The 20,479-nt window shown below is 41.5% G+C and overlaps 2 protein-coding genes across 4 annotated transcripts in view; both read right to left on the bottom strand.

The window, feature by feature from the left end:
* LOC134537554 (neurobeachin-like protein 1) overlaps positions 1 to 20,479 on the bottom strand; it is a 611,081-nt gene that overhangs the window by 213,202 nt on the left and 377,400 nt on the right. The window lies entirely within an intron of this gene.
* LOC134537561 (larval cuticle protein A3A-like) lies at positions 15,218 to 17,333 on the bottom strand. The gene is made up of 2 exons (XM_063378126.1): positions 17,294 to 17,333; positions 15,218 to 15,856 (listed from the first exon to the last, which is right to left on the bottom strand). Exons 1-2 carry the CDS (start codon positions 17,303 to 17,305, stop codon positions 15,305 to 15,307), a joined length of 564 nt encoding a protein of 187 aa, XP_063234196.1. The 5' UTR covers positions 17,306 to 17,333; the 3' UTR covers positions 15,218 to 15,304.

Below are 20,479 nucleotides of genomic sequence, written 5' to 3'. Positions count from 1 at the left end.
ATCACGTCAAAAAACGTGAATTCGTAAAAATACCTACTGACTTCAGGTTACAGGTGGAAGATGCTTGACGGTGTACTCGCTACGGGCCGTTTGTTACGTCGCCGCGGTCGCCTTTCAGCCGGCAGGCGCTGGTGTCCGTTCCCGATAAGTGATGGCTTCCCCGCCCGGTCCAGCGCGGGCAGATACCTGGCTGCGTTTCGCAACCGTGTTGGCACACGCGCCGTCCCCCCTCCTTGACAACCCGCCCTCCCCTCCAACCCCTCCAACCCTTCCACCGGTGACGCAACAAGTCGGGCGCAGGCCGCCACTTCGAGCTCTTGTCGACTCACTCTGCCCCAGGCACCAGAGCGTTCCGTCGCATCTCGAGTTTACCCTCTCGCACGACGAAAATTCACAATCTGAATCTTTCCATGTTTCTTGCAACAACGGAAGAAGACTGAATTTAATTTTTTTTTTTTTTTTTCGTCTCGTCGTTGGCTCATGTTCTTGTCTGTGCTGCAACGGCGAATTCAACGGGAGCGATTGATCTCTGGAAAAACCGTGGGTAAACAGAGTAAATAACAAAATATCAACAGGCGCTAATCAAGGCCTAGCTATTCGTATACGTAACGTTAAGTTAAATTAAGCTAATGAATTACCACCAAAAATTAAAATTTAAAAAAAAAAAAAGGCATGGAACTGTAAGTGTACGACCGAAACAGACTAAATGCTTGTAAATATACCTACGAAATTAAATTTACAACTACTTTCTAGTTGTACCTATGAGTATTCAAAACCAGATATTTCAACATAACTGATATTTTAATTATGTGCTATATTTACAGAACTTATGAAGATCAGTAACATTTACCCCGGTGAACTAAATGAGTGAGAGACTACTAGAGCCCAATTTCGCTCGGGCGTCTTCCTAGTACAAGCATTCCTGCACGTGTCTCTGCTTGTGGTGAACTTGCATCGTGTGAAGGACCACCTAGAATGCTAGCCATTGATGTGGAGACGGTTATATTTCGCACCACTTACCTTGTACAGACCAGGGTAAACAAACATAGCCGAGTTTCAATACGCATCATGCTCGGTGCACTACTATTTCTATCAAGACATACTAAGGAATTTTTTGTCGTAATTATATAATATATATTTTTTGTAGAATTGTTGATTCTCTTAAGGTTTTCTGTCGTTGCTTATTGGACGAGGTATTTGTTGTTTTTCCCTTTTGGGGAGGTTTCGATGGCGCGTCTGATATGTATTTAATGGTGTAATTTTTGCTTAATTTTTTTTTTTTTTGGAAAATATTGAGCCTTTCAGGGTACACCACGGTAAATCAGTATCTTTTTATGCACATTGCGAATCGAATTTATAATTTGTAATTCTGATAAGGTCGCTGTCTAATACTGTCTTTTGTGTGGTAAATGAAGGGTTTGTGCTGTGAAATGCAATTATTTATATATATATTTTATATATTTGCAGTGTCACAGTATATCGGCGTCATTATTAAAAAAAATTAAAATTAAACACTTTACTGCTGGTTAGACCATCGAGTGACGTAATGTCCGTTAAAAATAATCCGTATTTTATTTTATTTTTGCAGGGTTAGCATGCCATTTTCAGTTTTTGACATTGTGTGGATCTACCAACAAGGTGAACTATATGGATAACAATTGAAACGTAGTAGGATGTTAAGTCACTGCTGTCAACTACTACATGGCACAGTAATAACAATCTACAAGACGAATTCGCGTGCAAATTTATGTCGGTATCGAAACGCTCTAAGCCGACAGCATGCCACGTTGATACGTTATCTCAATGATTCTTGTAATGGGGGAGTAAATATAACGTGACATGTATGATACAACAATGGATGACGCAGAAAACCCCCCAGGAATAAACCAAACAGATGCCTGTGTTCGTCTGCGCTGTTATTTTTCCTGACTAAAGTCCTTCAACGAAACATCGGTGTCGTCCAAGAACGTGACATTACGTGATGCCAGGGTATTCTAGCGATGGCGTAGGTCCGAGATATTGTGCTAAAATAACCAGCAAACATCGAGCGATAGCAGGCTAGAAAGATCACACGGAGGGGGGGGGGGGGGAAAGTAGGCGAGTGATCTGGCGTGACCTATTGCTTTCCCCGGGGCGAGAAATGGGTGGTGTGAAAGAGAAGGTAGGTAAAGAAAAGAAAAAGGGAAGCAGAAGAATCAAACGGTGTCCAGGGGTGCGACATTTCTGCAGATTTGCTGGAAAACCAACGTTCGCGCGCCCGCAAAGATGTCATCACTACTGAAATACACCTTTAGAAGAACGTCGCTACCCGACGCTTAGCACAATCTCACCATGGATCGCCGCCTGACCCACATGCACGAAGTTCGCGAGATATTACGAACTGATATACCATGTGTTTAATGCAAAATGAAAAGTTAAAACTTAAAATAATGAAGCAAAAAAAAATATTTACATTCTGTTTAATACCATGGTAATAAATTACAGTGAATTAGCGATCTTTTGAAGTTAATAAAGCCTCTAAAATAAACAAAGTTTTTTTTAAAGCGTAGGAAAAATTTGCGTGATTTGCTCGTGTGTAATTTTTTGCAATAGAAACTGAGGTTATGCGCTCAAACTTTGAATCTATGCGATTTTCAATATTTGTAACAAAAGATAACGCATTTAAACATAGTGGTTTTGGTTGTTCCGTACTGTATGTATGTGTATGTATATATATATATATATATATATATATATATATATATATAATCTTAAACAAACTAATATAAGGTTAATATTCCCAGCAAAGAACGACCACAAAAAAAAATCACAGTTGCCAACATTTACTTTGGAAAAGTTAACGACTTTCATGTTCGTATTTCCAAAGAAAATAAGAGGGTTATAGCAAAAGTTGCCGCTCTCTTATCTTCCTCGCTCTTGTGCACTGCGCGCAGCCGCGCCACCAACTTCCTAGCGTGAGAAGGGAGGGGGGAGCGAGAGAGGGGAAGAGAGCAGGGGTCATGGAGGGGGAGAGGTGGGAAAGTCGTAGAAGGGGCGCAGGGCGCGCTCCGCGGGGCAGGTGGTGGACTGGTGGACTGGTGGACCACGCCCGCCCCAAATACCTGGCAAGGCCGCCCGGTGCCGCGGCGGGGATGTGGCAACACCGCAACACCGCGCGACCCGGCCCACGGGTTCAATAACACGGCCGGCGCCGCCTTTCACTTATATATAGCGGGCGCTGCAGTCGCCCGCCGCTGGCCAATACGAACCATCTTATTACATTTACAATTAAGAATTTTATATTTCTATGCTTATCATTTGAGGCGCGGTGGTTGAGTGGTTATAACACTCGCCTTCCAGCAAGTAGACCGGAGATCGAATCCCGGCCAGTGGGAAACGTGGCGGACGTTGTTCTAGTTTCCCCCACCGCTGCTCCATTTCCCATCTCAGCATTATCCAGGTTGGCTGGGGTAGGGCAGTGTCAGCCCTATTCCATCCATGTAGATGGACCCTGCCCCACGGTCATGTGGATTTTCATTTTTCACTTATTCTTTACACTTTCACGCTGGCTAGGGTTTGAACAGTTACATTACAATTCTCAACAAATCACCTATAAACACTCTCTCTTTCTCCCCCCCCCCCCCCCTTTTACACCCTCCTCGGCACTGACAAAGGTTTTTTTTTGGCTACCACACAATATTTTGACAATAAGCTTCGTACCAAACTAGCGATATAAAAAATTTTCTACAAAAAATATTTTTTTTTGGTTACATACTTATACTATAATGTCAAAATATTTATCGGTGCCGAAGTAACAGTTTTTACGTTGTCTATTTGTACAGTATGGTTCAGTGACTAAAAATTAGTTGTTTACCTGTGGTTTACACTGGTTTCTCAGTGAATTTCACTGCCGCAAACACGGGCTCTCAGTGAAGTAGTTCACCGACTCACCAAGCAGAAAATTCTCGCCAAAGTCTCAGAGCTCAGAGTTCCAATCAAAACCACCTATTGGCACTGCCAACTCCATTTTACTCGTCGCGAACAAGACGACAGAACTGGCCGGCAGTTGTACGTACTTGTCCTTGAAAGTGACATCACGTGGGCTGTCCGAACCGGGAGTTAAATAAGCAAGTATGCAAGCTAGTACACGAATATGTGTGATTCTCGCGTACTTCGAGTTGAGAAAACGTCGTCATGTATGTACACGTTGTATCTCATCGAACATGTAAGTAATTTAAATTTCGTAAAATCATTTTCACTTAATGTATTTCAGGTATCAACAAATTCAATTAAAAATTCAACATACATACATACCTATCCTAACTACGAAACAAAGTTATAATAATAACGTAAAATTCCGTTAGTGTGACATTAAGTGTTTAAAAAATGACTAATTTCAGCTAATCATTGTGTCTCCAGATGTTTAGCTGCGCGAGTGAAGTGCGCAAGGTCACAAGCGCACGGCCTGTGCCTCAGTGGGGCGTCCATTAATTACGTAAGGCGATTTTGGCGATTTTGGCGATTTTGGCGATTTTTCGACCCGCCCCCCTCCCAAACCCCCTTTCCGAGAGATGTCGTGAGATTTGGCTCGACACCCTCACCATAATCAAACGTGAGATTTTTCAAAATGCGTATTATGTAAATACGTGAATCTGCGCTTGATTGCGTTGGATTTATTAAAAAAAAAACTTGCTTGGTTACTTTTATTTAAGACTAGTTAAGACTAGTATTTAAGACAACATAGTATAGAATCACAGTGAGAAAATCGAAAAAAGTTATAAGCGAAAATCTTCAGAAATTCGAGAAAAAAATTTATATTTTTCGATAATACTTTTTTTTATCATTTTACGAAAAAATTATATCTGACCATTTTTGTAGATCGTTTTTTGAGGAACAACTTTTATTCGCATCATTTTTTCATTAAGTCAATAGCTAAGGTTTTACAGCGCTCCGAAGTGAGTACTATTTTTCAGTACTCTTAACTATACCTATATTATACGCGTGTACTAATAATATGTCATCAGTTATTGTTTTTTTTATTTATTTTGTTATTATAACTTTTTTAATTACCTATTTTGCAATATTATTAATAATTAATTATTGACTCTTTTCCCCACCACCCACGAGGTAGAGTCTGTCTAGAGGCGCGTTTTTTTTTTTACGTGGTATCCCCAATAGGCATAATCCACGGTGATTTTCTAAATTAGAACTACTCCGTCCTCAGTCGTTTCGATGGACCAGGCTGCGGCTCAGCATCTGATCGGCTTTCTGAATTAAATACCAGTGGGAGAACTGGAGAAGGAAGGGGTGTTAATGTCGGCGGTTCATCATCAAAGTCATTTTCATTTATTAATTCTGAGAGTTCCATTAAGTTGCTGCAAGTCTCTCCAGAACAATGGAAGCACACTGCAGAACATTTCAGCCCTGCTTTTCGACATCCACACATCGCTCCACAGTTTGCTTTGCATTTGCAAAAGATCATTTTTAGAAGCTCAGGGGGTGCTGGAGGTTTAGAGTTCTGCACTGGCATCAATAATTTTCCACATTTTTTCCAGCCCCAGTCTTCAGGATCATTATAATTACCAAGCCACGACTGGACCTGATGGTAGACTCGGAAAGTATGAAAGCGAGCTGTGTCTTGTGTTGGAGGAAGTGAAGATAAGTTAAATGAACTTTTTGTCACTGCCTTGGCGAATTGTTTGTATCTTAGCCTGTCAAGAGAATTATCATCTTTATTACCACCGTATAAAGAGATAAAAAAACGTTCACCAATTACAGTGAGCAAAGCAGGGTCAACTCTCTTGTTGAGAAACAAAGCCGTTCCACTTGCAAACTCTAAATGTTTTTCCAGGTTTTTCACAAATTTAATTTTACCGATATTGTAAGGAGCTGAAGTTGTGTCACATCCGGAAAAAGCATGAAGAAACAGCAAGTTATCCGCAATGACATTTCCGTACATAAAACCTGACGCACAATATAATTGTTCTGCTGTTCGTCCTTTTGATGGTTTTAAAAAAAATACATTTGCTTGTTCTCTGCCAAGTGCTGTGAGCAATATCAGTATGTCAATATCTTCAGCTACAATAATAACGGTATTAAATAATGGAGATGCGCAAGAGCAGTGCGAACGATAAGAGCGTCTGCGTCTGATTCTGCTTGGTCAACAGTGAAACCCATTTCCGAGAATACAGTTTTAAGAAGTATAATAAAGTTAGATTTGTTCTTCTCATTACCAAGAAATTTCTCTTGTGATAATGTCGGTATGGTGTTCTTGTCAAATTTTACTTCTGTCGACTGGTGTTTTTTCGTGCGGCGCAAACGTTCCCAAGACTTTGTTCCTGCGACATCAGGGTCGTCTGAGTAACCGTCAAACACAATACTTGCAGAGAGCCCGAAGTGTTCTTGTACATATTTGACGTATTTTGTAGTTATATATAATAATAACAATAGCAGGCAGTTGTTCTTTTGTTCCCTCATGGTCACGTGGGTATTTTCTACCTGAACAGTATTCTCGGTAACGGCCATCAGATTTATAATTATTTTAAAAATCAATAATTGTTAAATCCTGTTATGGAGTGAAAAAGAGTCAATAATTAATGATTAATAATATTGCAAAATTTGTAATTAAAAAATTTATAATAACAAAAAAAAACAATAATTGATGACATATTATTAGTACACACGTATAATATAGGTAAGTATAGTTAAGAGTACTGAAAAATAGTACTCACTTCGGAGCGCTGTAAAACCTTATCTATTGACTTAATGAAAAAATGATGCGAATAAAAGTTGTTCCTCAAAAAACGATCTACAAAAATGGTCAGATATCATTTTTTCGTAAATGATAAAAAAAAGTTATATCGAAAAATATAATTTTTTTTCTCGAATTTCTGAAGATTTTCGCTTATAACGTTTTTATTTATAGTTCTACGACAAAACGTTACTGGACCAAAGTTGTAGAGAATTAAATTTTCAACAAAATATGTTAACAAATTTTTTTTATCAAATAAATAGTTTAAGAGATATATCGTAAAACCCATTTCAACCCCTATTTTCAAGATGGCGGCCGTGGGACAAGGGTGGCGACCCCACAAACTTGGTTTTATCTTTACACGGACCCCCCCCCCCCCCTACACAGCAAAAAAATAAAATTGCGTCCTCTAAAAAACGCAAGGTAAGGCCTAAAAAATGTAACATTTCAATGGACTACACGAAGATGAGGAAACGGAGGGGGGGAGGGGGCCGTCAGGCGCCGGTGACCACGGCCCTTCTCCCTCTCGCTCGAAACCCCCCCCCCCCCCCCACCACCCAACTACACAAGGCATGAGTGGGGCGGGGCGAACGAGAGATCAACGTGACGTCAGCCGGTCGCATGTACCCGCCCTGCTGAGGCGGGACTCCCTCGCTCAAACACTTCCCGCTTGGCGGTTATGGTTCAGGCTGCGCTGGGCTTGCCACATTTTGTATTTTCCTTCTACGTATTAAAAAAAAAACAACACATAATTACGAATTCCTAATAATGTTCGCAGGCTTTTCACGGCCATTGTCTGAAGTAGCTTGGCTTCTGGCTTGTAGCCGTGTCCTTGGCGAATAATTCGCCGACATTTCGGTCGACATTGCAGTCGCCATCATCAGGGAGCTCCCTGATTACGACGACTGCAGGGCAGGGCAGGGCAGGGCAGAGACAGCTAGCTCTCTCTCTCTCCCGCAGCTCGCGGACTCGCTGGCCGCCAGCCAGCCGCGCAGTTGCATCACGCTAACTGCGCCTGCGCCACCCCAGCTCGCGAGTCCTTTGCAGCCGCGGGTGTTCCCAAACGCCCTCTCACACTGTCCAATGCTCGCCTGCAACACCTTCCAATACGTCGTGTCAAACTAGTTGGAGGGTAATGACGTCACTAGTGCAGCCAAATTTGTCTGACAAGTCGGACGACTTGAATTTACAACAAATATTTAGCATATAGTAAGTGTTTTAAATATGTTGGATGCTATCGGCCAATCAAAATCCTGTCTAGCGAAAACTGAAAAAACACCGGTTTCCGTCTCAACGATATTTTAAAATGGCAAAGAGCACATGACCGATTAAAGAGGTTAAACAAGTTAAATAACTAAAAAATTGTTAATGTGAATATAAGTATATAAAAGGGGCTACTGTCATAGGCTTCAAGGGTGAATTGTAAGGTGGAGTCAATAACCAACCAAATCTGAATTTGCAATAAAAAAATAAACCCTCTACATTTTGCCAAAATTTCCAATTTTTTGGGGAAAAAATTCTGCCAAAAATTAAAAAAAAAAAATCATAATTTCCCCCCCCCCCCCCCCCTATTTTTGAGTGAAAAATTACCGTTGCGAGGAAAAATTTCCCGTTTTAGTCCTCAAGAAAAATGCCAGAGGCTTGAAAACTCCTAAAAGCGGCTTAAATTCCTTATCGGCAAGCCGTACTAAGCCGCTGAGATATGACCTCGACCATTAGGATTTCATAACCGCCATTTTGAATTATGACGATACCGTTGCATTTTTTAATTGCGTAAAAACATTTTTTTTCCGGTTCACGAGAGTGTATACCTTGTTTATTACGAAAAAAATAATTAAAAAGTCAAAATACGGCGTAGGTTACACGAAGATCCATTTTCTTAAAATCACGAAGAAAAATTCGATTATTAGAGGTGAATTATTCGTTCTAATATTGTAGAATGGTCCAAAATAAAACTTGGTTTGGGTAGGAAAAATTATTCCATGCGGATTGGGCACTCGGACCTAAGTCCACTTTGTTTCAAAACTGGGTTTGAATTGTAACAAGCTGCGCATGCGCCCTTGTTGGCTGTTGGCTGATATCACCACCTAGCCGGCCGCCAGATATCACCTACAAACAATAGTCTTACTTACACAACAGTTTCTATATTATGCAGTACGCCCTGCACAGACCACTGAGTGTATGTTTTTTGCTTTCCACGTACTTGCTTAAGAGAAAGTAAATTACGTATATTTAAATTAAATATTTATTGTTTTGTCTTTATTAGTACTAATGACACTAAAATATATATTACTGACCGCTCTGCTAATGATGACTTTCCCACTACCTTTCTTTTCTCATTTTACCATGGAACCCCAGGATGGAAGCTAACACACTATAAATTATTCTATACGCACCTTAATTTAATTAATAACTGCACACACAACCTTGGTAAAAAAAAGAAATCAGTCACCGTTAAACAGCAAGGTGACGCGATATGTACAGAAAACCTCGCCAGCTCTAACAGGTTGCGCCTGTGATGCAAACCGAACTTTAGGGGGAAAAAAGGCCACGTCCTTGATATTTTTAAACACAATTTATGATTCAAGGCTCCTTGTAGCGTTCTTGTTGCGAAAGTTTCTTGAACTTTAACAACATAAATATGGTCAAACACGAAACGGGATATCAAGGCAACACAGAAACTACAACGTGTGTATATCTAATATACATATTATTAGCTACTAAAAATAAGTCGGACTGCGGATAGTGGCCTACTTTAAACATCTTTACTGCAGTCGTATACCATCAGCGTGAATATCAACTGGTTTGTAGTAATCTTTGTACAAAAATACGCAGCCGTAAATTATACTTTTTAAAAAGTAGGCAAAAAGACGGAAGTCTTCTGCGATTAAATTTCAAATGAAGCCGTAACTCCGCAAACAATAAACCAAGATTCAATGAAATGGAGTCAGACGTATCTTCTATTTTTTTTATTGCTGTTGTAAACGAAAGGTAAGTTAGCTTAGATGTTTTTCATTAATATAATCCTAGCAAAATTTCGGGTCGTTACCACAACCCCGAAATACCACAACGCCGAACGTACAATAACGCCGAATACCATAACGCCGAATGCCAAATTGACCGCAACGCCGACAGCTAGAAAACTGCTGTGTACCACAACGCCGAAATACAGTAACGCCGAAAAATGTTGCTGCGGGGGGGGGGGGGGGGGGGGGGGGGGGGGGCACAGGAGCAAAATGAAAAAACAACTGAATGAATTTGTGTGCTAACCTTACCTAACCTAACCTTTGTGGCAGTCCTGCAATAACATTTTTCGACGTTAATGTATTTCGGCGTTGTGGTACACAGCAGTTTTCTAGCTGTCGGCGTTGTAGTCAATTTGGCATTCGGCGTTATGGTTTTCGGCGTTATTGTACGTTCGACGTTGTGGTGCGTCCCCCAAAATTTCCCATTGTCTTTGCACGTCTCCGTGATCGTAACCAAGCATAAAGAAGAATCTCCGCGGAAGTTTAGCCGCGGCGGCAGAAGAGCATCGTGTGACACCGGCTCCACGAGCTCAACCGCGACGCAGTCCACGCACGGGGCGGGGGGCAGGCGCGCGCCTTTCTCCGGAGCTCGGGTCACGTGTCGACGTCGTTATTTGGTTCGGAGCCGCGCGTGGACAATTTTTTTTTTGTAAGCGTGCTCGCGAGGCGGCCGAGCAGACAACAGCTCTCGGCCGCGGAGAAAGCCGCTAATGGGGCGGCCCGCCTCCCCGATCCATCGTCGTCGTCGTCGTCGTCGTCGTCGTTGTTGTTGTAGGTTCTCGGGCCTCTCCTCGCCGCGATATCGATGGTTCGTAGCCGCCTACCCGGGCGCACCCACGGAAGAAAAAAAAAACACGCTTTTTGAAAACTGCTGAAGATATCCGAGTACTGCCTGTTTACGAAAAGCATTCGAGAATACGCTGACGGAGGATAAGTAAATCTGTTTTCGTATTTCGTTTTTAAACTGTACTTTCAGAAGAGTGAAACTGGTTAAAACGTGTGTTTTAAAAAATAATAATTTGGCATGAAACTCCCGGTAAAGATTCTTGAAAACACTCAAGGGACTTGCGTTACACCTTTAAGTTTATTTCTCCACCATATATTGTTATGGTTACCATTCAGTCCTTATAGTCCCCATGCACGAAGAGGCGACACAGCGCCAGAAGCACCAGCGAGCGACGCACTTATCCCGCCTCACCAACACAAATACCCAACAGCTCTACGCCAGGTTTTCACAAGAAAAAACTTGGATCTGTCACATATATAGGGACCGGAAAAATTCGCGGGTCAATGACATGCAGGATGAACTCCATAGTTCTACGTACACTCGGTCAAATGTCACCCACTCATTAGCTGCTGTGTTTTGAGAAGTCCCAACGTAGCAGCCTGTGATTCGATACAGCTTTGGCCGGGTGTTTCTAATTGGCCCAGAGTCATCCAGGTGAGTTGTGAGCCAATGGCTGAGGCAGCACTGAGGTATAACTATTTGTATTTTAGCCTATCGCGAAATGATTTCGCGAATTTTTCCGGTCTCTACATATAAGTCTTTAACATATATGGTTAAGGGATCACGTCCCGCAATCTTGATTTCACAAACACGAAGCCGTGGCTCTTGTACAGTTTCAGAATTACAAATATCTCGATAAGGCGTATGACATAGCTTTGTGCACTTATGAGTAGAGACATGCAAAATTCGCGGATTCATTTCGCGATAGGCTAGCATCAAAACAACTATACCTTCGTACCGCTTCTGCGATTGGCCCACATTTTATCCGGGGAACTGTGAACCAATGGGAAACACTAAACCAAGAAAGTGCCGAATTACGGACAGCCTAGTTGAGACTTCTCACGCGTCAGTAGCCAATGAACAGGTGTCATTTCCGCGAGTATTTAAAGGACTGTGGAGTCTATCCTAGAGGTCAATGAATCCGCGAATTTTGCAGGTCTCTACTTATGAGGTTTAACTGATAAGTTTTAAAAACTCGGCTTGTTATTTACAAAGGCTATTGCAATGGATCTCTTTCAAAGTAACCCCTTACTAGACTGAACACACTGGGTACAGCGGTGTTTACACTTTTGGAAGCGTACCCGGAAATCATCTTGTTTGTATATCATATGCCTATGGATGCCTTCAATTGAGTCAAATCGGTTGCTTTTTAGCGTCGAATTCAATTTAGAAAACAGATATATCTGGCACGGGCTATAACGGAAGAATAGTGTCAATGTTCAGGGACTGATGTAATTATAGTGAAAATAGTGAAAATTGTTATCAGTTTCTTTATCACACCGACTAACACCTACAGAATACAACCTGTTTGTAAATTATTCGATTTTCTCTCTCTCTATGTAACGGCAGATAAATAGATAAATAAAACAATATAAAAAATTGGTTGTCTGTAAAGTCGGTATACGAACGATAGTTTAACGTGACGTCATAACAAAACATTGATGAAATGATTTCATACTTTTATGAATAAAATTGAATAATTTTTATTGAATTTTCACTATTTTGTATGGATACAAAGAAGGAGTGAAATGAAATCTACAATTTAATTGATAAATTTACTTTTATTTGCACTCATTAATTCAAATATGTTTATTACTTTAACGAAGAGATTATTTTAACTATTACTTTTATACATGTTTGCTATTAACTTCAAGATCGTCAAGAATGTTTTAAGCTTTTTCGCAATTACACATTTAACGACGAAGTTTGTTCGTAGTGAAATTAAACGTAGAATTTAATAAAAATGCCCTTTCAGTTAATAAAATAAGTATTAGTAAGTTTAAGAAAGAATTTCGGCTTTAATCTCCAACCCAGACGCTCGTGGTGCGCTGGGGCCGAGATTAAAATTCGTCGAGAATATTTTACGTTTTTAAGTCTTCCAGTGCTCAAAATGATATGCAATTGTGGCCCCGGGCACGAAATTTTATTTATAATTCATTAATAATAACGCCCCTCGTGACAAACAAAGGAAAATATGTATTAACGAGTGCCTGGTTGACGCGGAAGCGGATATATTGCGCGTTTCGTTCGGTTCGCGTCCGTCACCGTAGATAACCGCACCGTAGGGGAATAATATGATTTCGTTTTTATAATACGATTTTATAACAAATACGCATCCCAAATACGCCAATCTTATTTATAATGTGTTACAATATTTTTTAAAGCATTGTGCAAAAGATCCCGGGTGTAATTTGAATTATTATGTGTAACTGTAAAACACCATTGTTCGTTAAAAACGTATTTGAAAATTCAACATTACTTTTAAATAACCATACCGATTGTGCTGAAAATCGGTGGAAGATCATTAAATTACATAATATTAATAATTCAAACGACGAAAACATGATTGAAAAGTCAAATCGATGGTTGTTCTAATCGAGTGGAAGAGAGATAGATGCGGCGCAAGCGTACAATGAGCGTAACAGGACACATCCTAGTGGGACAATGTGCGTTATGGGACACTTTTTCGTGCGTGCAGCCGGCGTTCATCGATTTATTAGACGTTGTCATGTCAAAATAGATAAATAAAACAATATAATAATCCCCTCCCATGAGAACGAATAAACATATTTTGTTTGAACATGTAATTACTGTTATATTGCATTATAATAACTACCACAGTTATGACTATTCGTAACTAAGTAAATCGTAATCGATATTTACTTAATTTTAAACATGTTCTGCACTTTGTATGCTGTGTATTTTGAAAGAAATTCACCCGCCCAAATAATCTTTTGTGGTAAAAAAAAGGTTTGAGAGCGGCTATTTATTTACTATAGCTCAAAATTTTTTTTAAATATTCGTGAAGGCTATTTAAAGGTCCTAAAAATGTTTAGCAATGTATGCGTTTCTAAAACAAGGATTTTAATGGCCACTAAGGAAGTTTATTGTATTGTTATGAACACGGACCGCGACGGACGCCAGGTACGGAGCTGGCTGGCGGCCCCGAACGGCCACTGAAATATATAAGGCATGCCGTGCGTGCCTGGCCGGATTACAAGGGTCGTCGATACCCACCCCCTTCCGCTCCACCCACAGCATTTTAACCCCAGATATTGTCACCTTTAGCGGCCTGGGAATTTCAGGCTTACAGAGGCCGCCGCGAGGAGTGGCGTGAATAAGCATCGCTGTTCTGGATGTTTCGGGCGTCGGGTCGGCCCGGGATGATGCATCACGTCACAACCGCTCTCGTCCATTCGAGAAGGACGTCACAGGTGTATAAGCGACGACGCCGGCCTTCGCGAGAGTTCCGAGAGTTCGGAGAGTTCCGCGAGCGAAGGGAAGTGCGACATCGGCACAGAGGGTAAGAGACCCCCATCGAGAGCGGCGCGACGAGTAGCAAGGCTGTGTGTGTGTGTGTGTGGACAGGCGCGAAGTAAAGGGCGAATCACTGCCGAGCCTAGCTCCAGTGAGGAGTGCGAACTGTGGAACTTGACACATTGAGTGACCGGCGAATAAACATTTTTAATTGCAAGTGATCGGTGATCAGACACTTTTAAGTACAACCATTTATTAGTAATGTAAATATTAGTAATTACTAAAACTGTAATAAAACTTAATTGGGCTATACCTTACGAGCCCAGTTTCCCCCTCATTATTCGTAACAGTATAGTAAAATAATTATATGAAGAAGTTTGCAGGCTATCAGAAATATCGTTTGTTTCGAAGATGAGTTGCGTCGCAGTGATGGCGTGTACCGGCGTTTCGTTATGCACTGCAGCAGGCATCTTCAGGGGTGATGATCGGGGAAACATTATGTTTGTACATTGTCCCACTGCGATGTGGCTCAACCCCTAAAGCAATAAAATCATATAGTTCTTTAATCACTTGCTCACCTATAGAACCGAGGCTGACAGATACGAAGAAGTGGACTCTGTGTATACTTGCTGCTCTATACGGCAAGTTTTGAAGCGATCTGCCTTTTTCTACATCTTCATGTGTTTAGTTCTTACTCAAGAGATCTGCTGATCATTGTTCTATATTCCCTCTACGAAAACCAAGACCATAACAAATTCCATGAAAAAATAAATTGCGAAATAAGCATTTTAAAGGTTGAAATGTTTTAATCATGCCATGCTGGATACAACTTTCAGCTATCTGCTCAAAACTTCTATTCTTTTCCAAAAGTCCAGGCAAATCAAGGTGTGTATTAAAATATCAAATAGCCAATATTTGAGTGAATTAAGACATCACAACAGTGGCTGTTTTCGTTGTATTCTTGTATTCATTATTCTAAAATTAAACTGCAACTAATCATTTGAAATCTCTGAGGAAGTAACGTTAAACAAAAATTCCTAGCAGAGAGAGACGTAACTGACAATGTACAGTGAACATTAAGGCATGTATAAGAATTCTTATCACAAGTACGGAACGTATAGCGCATTCGTTTTAAAATTACACGTCAGAGGGATGGGTATTAGGGTACACACAAATAACCAGATCAGAACACACAACTAATGTTTATAATTTATTACCGATGAGGAACTGAGCAGACGAGGCAACATGAACATGAAGGATGAGTACGGGAGGAAGCATCACAACTTAACCGATGATCTTGGCGTGGGGGGCGCCGTACGCCAGGGCGGGGGCGGCGTAGGCAGCGGGGGCGTGGTACGCCAGGGGGGCGGCGTAGGCGGCGGGCGCGTGGTAGGCCAGAGGAGCGGCGACCTTGGCGACGGCGGCGACGGCGGGCGTCTTGTGCACGACGGCGTTGAAGCCGTTGACGGGGTCGGCGGTGTACTCGACGGTGCGGCGGGTGCCGTCAGGCTCGGTGAGGCTGTAGCTGCCCTGGACGACGTCTCCGTCGCGGCTCTCCTGCTGGTTCTTGGAGTCGCCGGTCAGAGCGTCCTGGATGTCGTAGGCGTAGTTGTACTGGGGATGAGGGTCGAAGTCGGTGTCGACGGCGGCGACCTTAGCCACGGCGGGGGCGGCGTAGGCCAGGGGGGCGTGCGCGTAGGCGGGGGCGGCGTAGCCCAGGGGGGCGTGCGCGTAGGCGGGGGCGGCGTAGCCCACAGCCGCGCCGGGGGCCACCACGGCGGGGGCTCCCAGGTAGCCGGCGTTGGCGGCGGCCACGAAGGCGGCGAGGACGACAAACTGGAAGACGAATACATCGTTATAGATTCACTTGACGAGTCAACCACTCAAACGAGTGGTGGCTTGTGACAGGGACTCTTTGTTTCTATTCCCGCCGAAGACAAACTTGTATTACAACGAGAAACTATTCGTTTCGTAAGTGGTCTATGGGCCTAGTAGGCCTATATGATCACAGTTGTTAATCAATATACGTTCCAAAGACAACTAAATCTACGATACATGTTAGAACCGCAAGAGTTTGTTAAGTTTATAACGAATATTTACGTAAATATTTAATTTACAATAATAAAATGTACTTTGTTAGCCAAGATATCAGAAAATATATTAGTAGACACAATCCAACTTTTAATAACAGATTAATAGCGGTTAAGTTAAATAATTTTTTTTTCACATACTACTAAAAAGAAATAAACACTTACATCCAAAAGCAAAGAATAAATTTTGTCACGATTGATTTTATGATTTAATTTTTTTTAGCAATTTTAATATATTAATTGGCACTTATATATAAAGTATATATTTATATAAAAAGTAAAATTAAACATGAAACAAATTAATATAGTCCTATTAGTAGGAAAACTAAAACCTTTATAGAGTTAATTTCCGCGTGATTAATTATGTGGACAGCCTATAACTATTTACATTTAATGTGTGACTATAACCTGAAGTGAGGCGTCAAAATTTCAAAATGCAAGTTATAAAATGACTGCTGAAAGTTATAGTTTCATGACTTCCACCACCATTGCTGTTTTTGTTAGGTCTTCATCGTGACACGCGCGACCTATAAATGTCCTGATTTGAAAGCTAGTGATTATAAAAACTATTTATTAATTATAAAAACTATTTACTACACCTCTCTGGCCCCTTTCTAAAATGCCCTTCGTCACAAGTCTCTTATCACGGACGAATGGGCGAATGAGGTTGGATTCAAAGCGGACTGAGTTGGTATCCGAGCGCCAGACCTTGCCTCCGGGGCAAAGACGTAACTAGACTAGTTTCCACCCGGGGCAAGAACTAATTCTGACACCCCCCCTTTTTTTTTCTTTTCAAAAACCAACCAAACCAAAAACCTTTCTCGACACCTCATATTTGCAACCACATAAATTAATCCCTCTAAACTATTCCAAATATGTCTTTATTAAACTTAGATGGTGAATAAATATGTATTTATTTTCAATTATTTAATTTTCAACAAGTCTCAAGTTGGTGGTAAGTACGCGAAAAATACTGAATTTTAAATATTTGACGATATATATATGTATGCATCTTTAAAGACAAATAATTAAGTTTATCTGGCCTCCGTGTTCTAACACCGCGGTGTTGAAGTCAGGTTAGGCGGCGCCCGGGGCACAAGTACCCTCTGGCCACGTCCAGGAGTCCAGGAGGGCTCGTGACTGCAGGCGAGAGCCCCAAGAGGCCGCGGCAGTGACAGCTCACCTTGAACGCCATGGCTGGTCGGTGAAAGAACTTCCAGTCGACTGTACCGCACCTGGACCGAGCCGGCGGCTTTTATAGCGGCCAAGGGTCGCGATTATTTCGCCACGGCCTTTTTCCGCGACAGGCGATGTGGGCCACTCCGCGCCCCTCCTCGCCCGAGACACTGCTCCAGTGACCCCCCCACCCCCCATCACCCCGTCAGCGACGTAGTCGCGGGGCTACGCCCTTCCGAGACAGTCACAAGCGGGAGTGCCTCTGTGCCTTCCCTTCTACCAACTGGACGGTTTTGTGTGGTGTTGATACCTGCCCACTCCGCGCTATCGAGGACTATTTAGAAGATACGACCGTGGAAGTGAAGTCGTGTTAATCGAGCCAAGCGAGATTCACAATGATACGCATGTCCTTCAAACACTTTCCCATTTAGATGCTGCCACACGACCAGAAGGCTTAACAAGTGCTGAACATTTCTCTTGTACCTATATGCAGATAATAATGACTATTTCTTTCTCTCTTTCTCTCTATCTATCTATTACTAAAAGTTTCAATATGAACCATACGTAATTAATTAGACTTCTTTATCTCGGTCAAATATTTACAACAAAAATGAAAATGAAACAACGCCACAACATTTTAAGATAGTGCAGGTTGCCGGCGAAACCTTTACCAAAATTTTGGAGGTAAGAATTCCATCCGTGAGTCCGTCGAAAGTTTGAGCCTGGGAAGCTTTTTTGACGGACGGATGGAATTTTTCGGGCCTACTGATTTTGCTTGAGGTCGCGTGACTGACGGAAGATTGTGAGTCCAGTTTTTTTTTTCCCCAGCTGTGGGAAGACAGGAAATTAATCCACTTCTGGTGGGCGAACATGACGCGGTCAGTCAGGCAAACAACATTTTACGTGTAATCATTTCCCTGATAGTATAGTAGTATAGTAGTTTTATTGTCCAAGTCGACTACAAAAATATACAATTATATTGTACATGTAGTATAGGACTCGTCAAGAATATTAAACATTATGAATACACATTTAAGTACAATCATATACACATAAACAAAAATAATAATAAAAAACAAATAATGTACATCATATAATAATAATAATAATACATTTTTTAGCATAGTTTTGCTTCCATAAATTCATTATTAGAATAAAAACTGAATTCCAACAGCAAATCTTTCAGGTTTTTTTTCACAATACAAAATAACGTGTGGAATACACATAGCACAAAAAAAATCAACGCCAACAAATGATTTGCAATTGTCGTGCAGTGAAGCATGTAGATGAAGCACCATGAAAAGAAAGCAACGAGGCCTTCCTGCCCGCGCTGGTGACCCGCTGCTCGACACCTCAGTCCCTGGGCAGCGGCAGGGACAGACTGTGCCCCGACCCCCCGAGACTCCACCCACCAGAACACCTCCAACACCGAAATACCACAACGCCGAACGTACAATAAAGCCGAAAACCATAACGCCGAATGCCAAATTGACCGCAACGCCGACAGCTAGAAAACTGCTGTGTACCACAACGCCGAAATACAGTAACGCCGAAAAATGTTTCAGCGGGGGGGGGGGGGGGGGGGGGGGAGGGGGGCACAGGAGCAAAATGAAAAACAACTGAATGAATTTGTGTGCAAAACCTAACCTAACCTTACCTTTGTGGCAGTCCTGTAATAACATTTTGGTAATTCGGCGTTGTGGTACACAGCAGTTTTCTAGCTGTCGGCGTTGTAGTCAATTTGGCATTCGGCTTTATGGTTTTCGGCGTTATTGTACGTTCGGCGTTGTGGTGCGTCCCCACACCGACTCTTGTAGAAGGCTGGCCGCATCAGCGATATGCTCCAACGCTCAAGCTTATTCCAGATCGTACGGCGGATGTTCGTCTAATATAGCTTGTCTTGAAAAGAAAGAAGAAGAAAAAAAAGCCTTTAGCGTGAGCGCAACCATAAGAAGGAAAAAAAAAAACGCACTTCCTATTGAAAGCATAAAGCGCGTAGAACATTATTTGAAAAAATATTATAGCAGGGAGAAAGGTTCAAAACGACATGTCTCCGAACAGTTGTAATCTTAAGATAAATTCAACAGGCTCTAATTAGCTATGACTTGTAACAGATGACCCCGTGTTTCTACTTCCTGATTTTTTTTTAAGTGTTGAAATGAAATACCAACAACCAGCATGCTAATAATTGTGTAGGAATATGTTGTTTGTATTTTATTTCTGTTGTATTTTTTTTTCTTTCAGAAATTACCCCCCCCCCCCCCCCCAACAAAACCGTCAATCCGAATACACCTTTAGGCAGAATATTTCACTTCATTTTGTCGTAAAATATTATGAGAATGTCGTTATTACAACAAAATACGATGTATTTAGTCTTTTTCCATTTCGCATTTTTCCATGTATCATTTTACGTGACCCCAATAATGATCTGCGATATAAGGCCGGTTTCACTCAATCGCTACAGCTAAATCTCCCGTGGCGTTTTTTTTTTTTTTTTTACTTTCTTTCGCATGCCAATTGTAGATCTCTCAAGAATGCACTCAGTAAATTTATAAAAAAAACGGAACATCTAAACAACTGACCTAGAGTTGGAACTGGCGAGCGCTCCGATTCAACCGCATAGTGTGAACCGGCCTAAATAGAGTTGTTGGAAGCCCACCAACCAGTGAGTAGCAAGCAGCAGGATCTCCGTGCATCGGTTCTCAGCCGACTGTTAAATAATAACGTCGCCATAAACCAGAGTCACCAACCAAACAGGTTTCTGCCGGAGAAATGCGTGTCTCAGTCACAGACAGCGCGGCGACTTTATTTAATCGCGAGTCTCCAAACACGACGGTTTACTGATTTGTTCGAAAAACACCGCGGCGGGGTATTATACACGACAAAGCTTAGACTGCCCATATATATATATATATATATATATATATATATATATATATTCGTGAATATCGAATATCTATTATGCTTCGGGGCATTGAGAATAGACGAGACCTCATCCCGTCACATACTAATTTACAACTAAACATTAAATAGTTTAATTTAGACGAATTTAACCGCATACTTTACAAGTAACAAATTTTAAACTTTCCCATAAGTAATTAGATAGTTATTGCTTAAATCATATTTTGATGAAATTGCTGATATGACAATTTATTTAATGCTAGGTAAACACTTTATTTCAATTTTTTCTCTG

Source organism: Bacillus rossius, chromosome 12, assembly GCF_032445375.1.
Source record: "Bacillus rossius redtenbacheri isolate Brsri chromosome 12, Brsri_v3, whole genome shotgun sequence".
NCBI classification, from domain to species: domain Eukaryota; kingdom Metazoa; phylum Arthropoda; class Insecta; order Phasmatodea; family Bacillidae; genus Bacillus; species Bacillus rossius.
This window is presented reverse-complemented; position numbering and strand designations above follow the sequence as displayed.